The 11,132-nt window shown below is 48.3% G+C and overlaps 1 protein-coding gene across 2 annotated transcripts in view; it reads left to right on the top strand.

Moving 5' to 3' along the window:
• The first annotated feature begins 298 nt into the window (after positions 1-298).
• Positions 299-11,132, top strand: part of EEPD1 (endonuclease/exonuclease/phosphatase family domain containing 1) — a 141,122-nt gene continuing 130,288 nt past the window's right edge. The window contains exons 1-2 of one of the 2 annotated variants that reach the window (XM_074379820.1): positions 299-824; positions 1,234-2,284. In XM_074379820.1, the coding sequence (XP_074235921.1) occupies positions 1,407-2,284 (878 nt within the window). In that variant the 5' untranslated portion in view covers positions 299-824; positions 1,234-1,406. The remainder of the gene's footprint in view (positions 825-1,233; positions 2,285-11,132) is intronic. The other variant, XM_010341306.2, reaches the window with a different exon arrangement.

The raw sequence follows: 11,132 nt of genomic DNA, 5'->3' as shown, positions 1-11,132 counted from the left end.
TCATGGCCCCGCCCCCGCGCTTCCCTCCCCCTTGCTCCCTGGAGCCGCTCCCACACTCTATGACCCCGCCTCTCGCACTCCAGGCCCGCCCCACGCGCTTCCGGGTACCGCGCTGCAACCGTTTGTGCCAGGCCCCGCCCCCTCCCCGTGGCCCCGCCTCTCGCACTCCAGGCCCGCCCTTGCGCTCTCGGGTTCCTCTCTGCACCCCCCGGTGCCGGGCCGCGCCCCACGCCCGGGCCCCTCCCCCTCGTGCCCTCCGGAGTCCCGGGGAGGAGTTACCGCGCGGAGGAGGCGTGGCCGTGGTGACTGCTGAGGCGCGAGCGGCGCTGCCGGGACTTTGGCTTTGACACCGACTGAGAGCGGGAGCCTTGTGGCTGGTGCTGGGTCTGGACCGGCTCTGGCGGATCCCGCGCCCGAGTTGGGCTCGGGACTTTTTGCCGGGATAAACGCAACTGCGGCGCCGCCGCAAGTCTTGGTGCAGCCTCCGCGGCAGATTTCGCCGCCGCTGCCGCCGTCTCCGAGCAGCCCCGCGGCTTCTGTTTGTTCACTCTGAGAGAGCGATGCAGAGTTTCTCCCGCGGAAAGAGCCGGGGCAGGCAGACCGAGGCGGCGTAGGAGGCTTCCAGGGCCCGGCCAGTGACCTGCAGCTCCGCGGGCGCCTGGGCTGGAGGCAGGGTGCCCGCGCTGTCCGGGGCTGGGCTTAGGCTTCGGAGCCGCAGGTGGAAGAGGAACCGGCGCCCCGCGGAGTGGCCGAGAGGTGGTGCACGGGGACCCGCGGCGAGTCGAGCGCGGGGGTGGATAAGCCCCTTATCAGTGCCCGCACCGGTGAGCACGGACTTCCCAGGTTGCAGGTGGCGCTGTATCAGACGCGAACCGTGGGGGAGGTGGGGTGGCCCTCCCGTCTTCGTGAGCCCGAGTGGGGGTGACCCAAGTGCCAGAGTTGAGAGAGGCCCAGAGGAGAAGCGTGAGGCTGATGGTGATGGGTCTCTTCCCAAGGGAAGCGGCTCGTAGCCTTTTTGGATTACAGTGTGGTAAAATCCGGACGTCCCCAGAGGAGTATCCAGATGGGCCAATCTTCATTGTGCCTGTGTTTTTAGGGACTTACAGCAGTCACCAGCCCCGGACTCCTGGTTACTAATTCCAGCACTGGGTAGGGGGTGCTAATGCAAATTGCTTAATTAAATGGATTTTTATGTTTATTAACATGTTTTATGTTTATTAATTTATTTTCTAGGCGGCGAAGTGAACGGCATGGAGGATTCGGTGTGTCTATAGTAACCACCTCTTCAGCCCTTGAATACTGAACCTTCCATTTTTCAGTGCTTGTACGACCTACTGGGCTTCCTCCCAAGCCAGAGATCTCTTCTGCAGCGGTGAGGCCTTCCTGGGCCCTGATCCTGGCGGACCATGGGGAGCACCCTGGGCTGCCACCGCTCCATCCCGAGGGACCCCTCGGACCTGTCCCATAGCCGCAAGTTCAGCGCAGCCTGTAACTTCAGCAACATCCTGGTGAATCAGGAGCGGCTCAACATCAACACTGCCACAGAGGAGGAGCTGATGACCCTGCCTGGTGTAACACGTGCTGTGGCACGCAGCATCGTGGAGTACCGAGAGTATATTGGTGGCTTCAAGAAGGTGGAGGACCTGGCACTGGTCAGTGGTGTAGGCGCCACCAAGCTGGAGCAGGTCAAGTTTGAGATCTGTGTGAGCAGCAAGGGCAGCTCCGCGCAGCACTCTCCCAGCTCCCTGCGGCGGGACCTGCTGGCGGAGCAGCAGCCTCACCACCTGGCCACAGCTGTGCCCCTCACCCCACGTGTCAACATCAACACAGCCACCCCGGCCCAGCTCATGAGCGTGCGAGGCCTCTCGGAGAAAATGGCCCTCAGCATCGTGGACTTCCGGCGCGAGCATGGGCCCTTTCGCAGCGTTGAGGACCTAGTGAGGATGGATGGTATCAATGCCGCCTTCCTGGACAGGATACGACACCAGGTGTTTGCTGAGCGGTCCAGGCCCCCATCCACCCACACGAACGGGGGCCTGACCTTCACCGCCAAGCCTCACCCGAGCCCTACCTCCCTGAGCCTGCAGAGTGAGGACCTGGACCTGCCACCAGGGGGGCCCACGCAGATTATCTCCACCCGGCCCTCCGTGGAGGCCTTTGGAGGCACAAGGGATGGGAGGCCTGTGCTGAGACTGGCTACCTGGAACTTGCAGGGCTGTTCCGTGGAGAAGGCCAACAACCCTGGGGTTCGAGAGGTGGTGTGCATGACACTCCTGGAAAACAGGTGAGGACAGGAACCACCATGGGTGTTGGGTGTGAAGGCAGCTTGTGCATGGCCTCATCTAGGGATGCAGATGAGTGGATTCTTTTGTGTGTAAGGAGGGTGCAAGAGTTTTTAATCAATGTTCTTGAAGCCTCAGCCAATATTGTCACTGAGAATGAGCTGTCCTTCTGCTCCAGAATTTTCTGAATACAGCTGGGCTTGTGGCCCATGTCTTGCGTGTGAGATATCTGAGATGGATTCATGATTTGGGGGTAAGTGGAGGCTGTGTTTGTGTTACTGCTTTGGAGAATGCTGGGTCTACACCAAGTCAGGCACTCAGAGCATGGGAACTGATGCAGTTTTGCACGTGAGAGAGAGCTCATTGGATTTTGATTATTAATGGGTGGGAAAATCATATTTGTTCCATCCAGTATGCCCATTTGTGCACACAAGATCATCTTACAGGCCGAGTATTTATAAACAAACACAGTGTCTATATTTACCAAAATGCTATGAATGAATCACTCTCCATTCTTTTTCCTTATTTAACCTGAAGCTGGTTTTCAGCCCTACAATTGTAGCCCAAAATGTGTGTAACCTTTTCTGTCCCATAGCCAGAAAAGAGCAAGATGACGTGTGTGTGAAAATTGGCCAGATTTTCCCCATTTAAACCAAAGAAAAGAATCTAGCAGGATAGGCCGTTACCACAGAGCATTTACATTATTCACAATACTGCTCTCTGTAGGAACTTCTGTTAGCCCCATCATAAAACAAAAACAATATTATTTTGGCAGTAACTCCTGCTGTTATTAAAATAGCATACTGTATAATGTAATCAGGTGTGGGGAGGAAAGAAATGTTTGTGGCGGTCCCTTCCAGGTCAAAAGTGCCGTGATCCTGGACTTGAGGTGTTTTGCCCTGCCACCCACCAGGGGTGCAGTGTTTGTGGCTACTCATTGATTTCCTTTGCACTTGAGTTGTTGGCGAGGCTGCCGGCAGGGGTGGCAGTTTGGTGACACGAAGTGAACTCTCAGCGGGAAATCACCGTGCATGATGGCAGATCACTAGGAAAATTAGTGAGGAGAAAAGCAGGTCACAATGTTTCCCTGGCACTGACCCAGTGGCACGCTCTCGTCACTGAGAGAGGGACTCCCCAGTGGGTCAGACGGAACTGGGCTGGGGAGCCCTTGAATGCTCTGCCTGCACTGCTGTGTCCTCTCTTTTGCCGCCTAACTACTCGTTTTGCAGAGTCTTATTGTGCACAGGTGAGAGCTGGACTCAGCCCCGGGAGAGATTTATAAAGAATGGCTTGATAATTGTTCTCTTTATCCATAGCAGCATGGGTGTATTAATGGGAAATGAGGAGCGGAGAGGCACGAAAGGATACAGCTGCTTAATTCCTAGTACGTTTCTAGTGGCTCGGTTTGGGAGGGAGGTGATGGATGAATCCATTGTGACCAGGCAAAGAGAAGCACCAACCTCCAACACATTCAGCCAAGAGTGAGAATGTGACGGATTAATTAACCATGGATTCAGCACATTGTCCATGTTTGGTAAACATGAAATAAAGACCTCAGGGCCTGATCCCCTACAGAGTGCGGTGAGTATACTGCCTGTGTGAGTGTCCTAGGGCATCAAAAGTTGGTCTAGTGGGACTGACTGACTAGGCAGCCTTTGCCCATTTATTATGTTAGTGGTTTCTAAAGTGTTGTCCCCCCGGGCACCAGCGACATCAGCTACTAACTCAGAAACTTTGTGTTTCTGTGTTTTAACATACCCTCCAGGCAGTTCAGATGCACACTCAAGTTTGAGAACCACTAGGTGTTAGGCAATCAGCTGTCCCTCTGGGTGTCTTTTGGAAGTTCCTTCCCCTGAACTGGCTTTTCTGGCAAGGTCAGTGAATTCATGCAGAGCTTTTCAGGTACAGTTGCCCTCCATATCTGTGGGTTCCATATCCATAGATTCAACTAACTGTAGATGGAAAATATTCAGGAAAAGAAAGGTTGCATCTATACTGAACATGTACAGAGTTTTTTTCTCATCATTCCCTAAACAATCCAGTGTGACAACTATTTATATAACATTTACATTTATATTTATAAAGAATGGCTTGATAATTGTTCAAGCCATTGTATTAGGCATTCTAACTAATCTAGAAATGAATTAAACTATATTGGAGGATGTGCATAGGTTATAAGTAAATAATATGCCATTTTGTATCAGGGACTTGAGCATCATGGATTTTGGTATCCCAGGGGCTCCTGGAATTAATCCTTGCAGATACCAAGGTACAACTGTACTTTTTATTTTCCCCTTTGATTATTTTGATCATCCTTATAGTTATTCAACCTTGCGATGTTCTTTCTGGCCAAGGCTTGAGGAGCTTATTCAGCTTCTAGGACATATGAATGTGAAAGGTAGAGAATAGGAGAGTGAGCAAAGACAGCTGGCCTCAGCGCTGGCTCCACCCTGCAGCCCACTGAGCAGGAGCCCTGATAATTCTTGTCCAGTGTGAAGGTGCTGGGGTCGTCCTGTTTTTTTTGTTTTTTTTCTTTTTTTCTTCTCCTTTGTGTTTCCTAGAGAGATGATGATTTGCTGAAGACATTGAACTGCTGTCATGAGGCAGGAGTGCAGGAAAAGCATACCCAAACCCTCCAGGGTGTAGAAGGATCACCTGTAAGTGACTGGGAAGGTGACCTACACTGTGACATTGTCACTCTTGACCAAATGTGTTGGCAGTTGGTGGTTCTCTTTGCCTGGTCACAATGAATTCAGTATTCCAGACAGTCCTAGCACATTGTTCATGTTTGGTAAACATTAAATAATGGCCTCAGGGCCTGATCCCCTACAGAGTGGGGTGAGTGCATTGCCTGTGTGACTGTCCTAGGGTGTCAAAAGCTGTCACAGAGTAGATCTCGTGTCCTCAATGATAGCAGCACTCATTCTCTAAAAGCTTGTGTTCATCCTGATTCACAGAAATCTCTACCATTCCAATTGTTCCCATATTAGTAAGAGGAAATACATTTAGTATGAGCAAGAATGGGTGCACATGATTTTCTGGGTGGCTCTTATTTATTTGCATCCATATATACTTGAATAAAAGAGTCTCCTAAATTCTGGGTATGCCTTTGTGCTTTCTAACATGAAAGCTGGTGGGGCCAGTTTTCACATTTTATTTGATTTTCCTAATAACTCTGGGATGTAGGTAACACTGGCTTTTATTAATGATTCTTCATCTCTGGGTAAGGAAACTAAAACCAAGTAAGTTAAATAACGTGACTCCATCATGCAGCTCATTAGTGACAGTTGGGACCCAGACCTTCTGACTTTAGACCTATGCCCTTTGCAGGCATGCTGTGTTTTGTAAGCATGGCACCTTTAACCTGCCTCTTGGTTAGGCATCCACCCTGTGCCTCATCAAGGGCACTTGCCAAATTGTGAGCCAGTCACAGTTTCTTAAATTAAATCCATTGTAAAGGCATTTTAAAGTTACTCTCAGGCAGTTCCTTTGCAAAGGGAATAGTGGCTCTTAATTTTTCTGTGAATTTGCTTTAGTAGGTATGTTTTCTTAGGCTGAAGGGTAGCTGTATGGGATGGGAATTAGTCTTCTCTTACCCTTCTTACAGCAAGTGTGAGCTGTAAGAAACTGTTTTGCAAGTGAGGCATAAGGTAGGACAGCATTATTTGATAATCATACAGTCACCAGGAGCCTTCAGGGATGCCATGCTGGTAAGTACAGAACTGACGGGTTTCATTAGACTATTTAGCGAAATCTCAGTATTAGGCAATATTCTTCCTTGTTCAGTATTTATGGAGCAAGATTAAAGGGGAGTGCTTCTCCTAAATATGCTTGCAACATTTGGAGACATTCACATCTGGAATGAAGATTGGTTCATTTTTCATTTTTACTTTTTTTTTTTTTTTTTTTTTTTTACTGGGAGGTCATTCTGTTTTGAGAGTCCCTTTGGCTATTGAAATTATAAATCCTAAGGGAGCTGAAAGATAATCTCTAAAAGAAATAAGGAGCTTTCACATCCAGTTGCTCATTTTTCCTGTGGCCTACGTAAGGAGAGAACTTGAGTGTCAAAGTCTTTAGCCCTATAATGGCTTAAATCTGTTTTCTTGCCACACGTCTATGGTATCAAAGCACAAGGTGGATTAGTGCCTAGCAACACACACCGATAGTGAAAAAAGAGATTTTACTTTATTAGACTTGATTAGTAGGATCAATATAAACATAATCCATCTTGGCATTTAATTCATTCATTGAAAAATATGTATTGAATGTCTGCTGTACATATATAAGCTAAATTCAGGGATTAGCTTGGCCCTGTTACTTACCAAACTTAAGTCAATGTAGATTAGTTTGTATGGCCCAGCCTCAAAACAGTCTACTAAACCCATATCTGGGGGGCAAGTCACAGGGAATGTTTGATACAGGGTTGTATTTTTCTCATATTAACAATAGGCTCATCCTGGGACATTGAAGGGTAGGTGGATGCAGCCAGGCGTAACACCTGGGGATAGATTGCCCAGCAATCCTCTTAAAGTAGAAATCGTGAAATCCATTTTATACTTGTGGAAACTGAGGCTCTGATAGGTTAAATAGCATCTGTGTGGCCTTCAGAAATGTAGATATTGGAGTCAGGATTTGAAGTTTGTCTGCTTTCAAAGCAGAGGGATTAGGCCGGATTAGGCGTGTCTTTTCCCAGACTCCATGCCCTTCCGCTGCCTCTCACTCCCAGCCCACCCACATTTCCTCCCTCCCGTGGGTCTTTGGCCGGCCAGGCAATAGGGTCTTGGGGAGAAGTAGAGCTTCCCTGCAACCCTGAGATTACGTCAGGCCTCTGGGTGCCTCTGCTTTTTTCTCATTTTTGTTCCTCTAAAGGATGGGGCTTGGGGCCAGAGGTACAACCAATTCAGAGGGTGTCAGGGCTCTCCACCCAGCCTCTCAAGTGTGAGTCTGTGACCTTGGGCCTGACTCCAAGGTCAAGTTCCGGTTTTCTGAGCCAAGGAACTCTAAGTTGTTTCTAAATAGAAAGGTGGTCAGTAAGAAGAATGTTGTGGATTTGTAAGAGAAGACAGTGTGAATGAATGCAAGGAAGTTTCAGTGTAGGCAGGACTTAGGGTTTATTTCGCTAAAGGGAAAGGTGTTACGTTTTCAAGGAAGCTGGGCCCATTTTGGGTCTGATTTGAAGGTTCTTTGGGAGTTTGATGGTATTGATATTCTCAGGGGGTATTCATTCTTTTCTTATTCACTCATTCATACATTTATTCAATCAATTAGCACATCTCTTTGGCGCTCCCACTAGGTACCAGGTTCTGTATCAGGCTCTGGTAATAAAGTAGAGAACAAGACGAAGTACCTGCACTCGTGGAACTTCTGTTCTTGGCAGAGAGACAAACAGGTTAACACACAGATCAATAATTACAGATATTGGTGCATGCTGAGGGTGATAGAGGTAAGGTAAAGAGAAGCCTGTTTAGATGGGGGTCAGGGAAGGCCTCAGCTGAAAGCTGATGGATGAGAAGAAGCCGGGCACGGAACAAGCTGGGGAAAAGAATGCTCCACAGAGGAACTGGCAAGTGCAGAGGCCCTGAGATTGCTGGTTTCAGACAGAGGGTCAGAGTTCTAGAGTGACAGGTGGGAGGGGCTACAGAGAGGAAGGCCACACCAGATTAGGTGGGGCCTTCAAGGCTTTTCTTCTAACAGCAGGAGGAGGCCACAGATGGTTAGAAGCAAAAGCTGATGAAACGACCTCTTACCAGTTAGTCTGGCTGCTGGAGGTGGCACATGGAGTAGGTCCTGGGAGTTGAGTGAAGAGGCTATCGCAGGATTCAGGCTAAAGGCAATAATGTCTGGGGAGATGGGGAAGTGGGCAGAGATGAGAAGCCTTTTAGAGGTAAAAACTGGCAAGACTTGCCTGTGTTTTGGATAGTGTAAGATTCAGCAGGTAGCTAGTTTGAAATGCTCTGAGGTTTCTAGGGGATAGGTGCAGAGGCACATATAATAAACCCTGGGGCTGACACATGTGCCTCTGTGTTATTTCAACAAGATACAGGGCGTCCACTTTACTCTTCTGCTCGGCCACTGTTGTGCCCTGGGTGTGGGGTCTTAATAGCAGATGGAGTATGAGGCCGGTTTGCCCTTTGCAGATGGGGCATCTGACAAGGCCACATATGCTCTTCAGCATCAATGACATATAGAACCAGGGCACGGTCTGGGGACTTTAGGTAACTATTTCTATCAGGAGAGGTTCACATACATTCAGTTCAACACTGAGCAGCTACTTTGTGCTCACTACCTGATGAGGTCAGAAGCACGGGCATGGGAAAACCCTGCCTTATGGTCAGGGAGCTCACTGTCTCAAGGACACACACATTCAGTGGGTATTTCCAGGACGATGTGTGGGATGAGGGAGGAAGCGAAGCGTGCTAAGAGACCTGAGAGCACAGAGATTTGGTCGCTGTCTGCTTGGCTTTACAGGTATGTGAGAACTCAGCATCTGATCAGGGATGAGGGGAGAGGACCAAGTCAGGTGGATGGGAGGTGAGGGTCTAGAGGAAGGAATGTAGTGGCGTCGTGACAATTGAGGCTGAACGTCAGCATCCCCCCTCCTCCACGCACACACACACTGCTGAGGAGGGTGAGGTCCAAGCTGGGCCGTCCACTGAGGCTTACGATCTGAAATACTCAGCCAGGGACATGGCAGGCTCCCACGCAAGGATCCTCACAGTGAGAGAATCCGTATACAAATGCCAAGCTTATAAGCAGCAAGGTGTGTGTCATTTTATCTTCAAAATGACCTTCTCCAGCCTGGGCAACATAGCAAGACCCTATTGCTACAAAAAATTTAAAAATTAGCTGAGTAGGATAGTGCATGCCTGTAGTCCCAGCTAATCAGAAGGCTGAGGTAAGAGGGTCATTTGAGCCCAGGAATTCAAGGTTGTGGTGAACTGTGATCATGTCATTGTTCTCCAGCCTTAGTGACAGAGTGAGACCCTGTCTCTCAAAAAAAAGAAAAAAAAAATTACTCTACCTTACAAAGCATTTTATCCCAGAATTCCCTAATGATGGTCTCTGTCAGTAACAAACTGATATATTTCACTGAAATTCTGTTTGCTCGTCATGGACATTCTGGTTTGCGTGTGGTAATTTACAGCTGGATGGAATTCCACACTGATGACTTCTCACATCTTAACATCCAGGAAATGCCACAAAAATGTCCTGCTTTACCTGACAGGGTGTTAGTCCTCAACAAATATTTAGGGAATCTTAGCAGCTTCCTCACCCTCTTCTTCATGAGTATACACAGGCCAAAGTTCTTATGTAATGTCTTGATTGACAGCAGCCAAACTGCTGAAGTCAAGACTGGGAACCCTGGAGAGGTGTGCTCAGAGTAAACATTTCATTATAAAGAGAAGTCTGGAATCCCTCTTGCAGACTCTTGAATAAAGAAAGCTTGGGTTAGCTGGGCGTGGTGGCTCATACCTGTAATCCCAACTTTGGGAGGCTGAGGTGAGTAGATCACTTGAGCTCAGAAGTTTGAGACTAACCTGGGCAACATGGTGAAATCCTATCTCTACAAAACTGCAAAAGTTAGCCAAAGGTGGTGGTGCACACCCATAGTCCCAGCTACTTGGGAGGTTGATGTAGGGGGTTAGCTTGAGCCTGGGAGGTGGAAGTTGCAGTGAGCTGAGATTGTGTCACTGTACTCCAGCCTGGACACAGAGCTAGACCCTGTCTCAAACAAAAAGAGAACGCTGGGTTTTCTTTACTGACTACAGTCCCCAGCTAATATTGATTTGTTGTTTGTTACCAATCAACCCTTGTTTCCTGTGAATTCTATTTTGGTTCCGTCATTACCTGATTAAGCTGCTAAGCCAGGCCTTAAATTGTTTTACCTAGAGCAGGCGTCCCCAAACTTTTTACACAGGGGGCCAGTTCATTGTCCCTCAGACCATGGGAGGACCGCCACATACTGTGCTCCTCTCACTGACCACCAATGAAAGAGGTGCCCCTTCCTGAAGTGTGGCGGGGGCCCGGATAAATGGCCTCAGGGGGCCGCATGCGGCCCGTGGGCCGTAGTTTGGGGACGCCTGACCTAGAGGCTGCTGTGTACTCCTGAAATGCAGTGCTTAGCCAACAGAATGTCGCTCCCATTGCCACATTTAAGGTTGCACGTGCTTTGGATGTTCTATGGATCTGCAATCTTGTTTGCTCACCCAAAAACTAGAGAATATAACTGGTACTTTGTCTTTCTCAGTTGATGCTAAAAGAGGGAGGCCTCAGGTGGGTTGTTGTTTTTTTAAAAAAAAATCTATCCAGCATCCTGTTAAAAAACACTTCTCTAGAGGGTATTTTCTGTGAAGCAAATTCAATCTGACTTTTTTTTTTTTTTTTTTTTTTTAAGCAGTTTCTGTTTCTTGAATGGGAAAAAGTCAGTAATTGGGTGACATTAGGCCTTGGTCTCAACTGCCAACGGTCTCAGAGCCCCTTCTTTCCTTTCTTGGTGGGCAGCCTCTGTGGTGTCAGATTGTTGTGTTGTCTTATGGGTAGGTTTTTTTTGTTTGTTTGTTTTCTTTTCGAAGTGATGCCCAATCTTTTAAAGTTTTAATTTAAGGATTCATTTTAAATAGCAAAATACTTCGTGTTCCTCCCCTCTCCCTCACTTGATCGTAGACTTTTCGTGTCCACTGGTACTAGAGGTTGTGCTAGAACAATAACAATGATAATTAATACTGACAATTGCTGTGGCTGAGGCCCATAGCTAAGTTATAGGTACAGAAGACATGCCTCAGGGAAGCTGAGAAATGTTACTGTTTTAGACGGTGGAACTTGGATTATAATCCAAAGTCTTTGCAGTTA

This window comes from Saimiri boliviensis, chromosome 10 (genome assembly GCF_048565385.1).
Source record: "Saimiri boliviensis isolate mSaiBol1 chromosome 10, mSaiBol1.pri, whole genome shotgun sequence".
Classification (NCBI taxonomy): Eukaryota; Metazoa; Chordata; class Mammalia; order Primates; family Cebidae; genus Saimiri; species Saimiri boliviensis.
The sequence above is the reverse complement of the archived record's forward strand: the minus strand, read 5'-3'. Positions and strand labels throughout refer to the sequence as shown.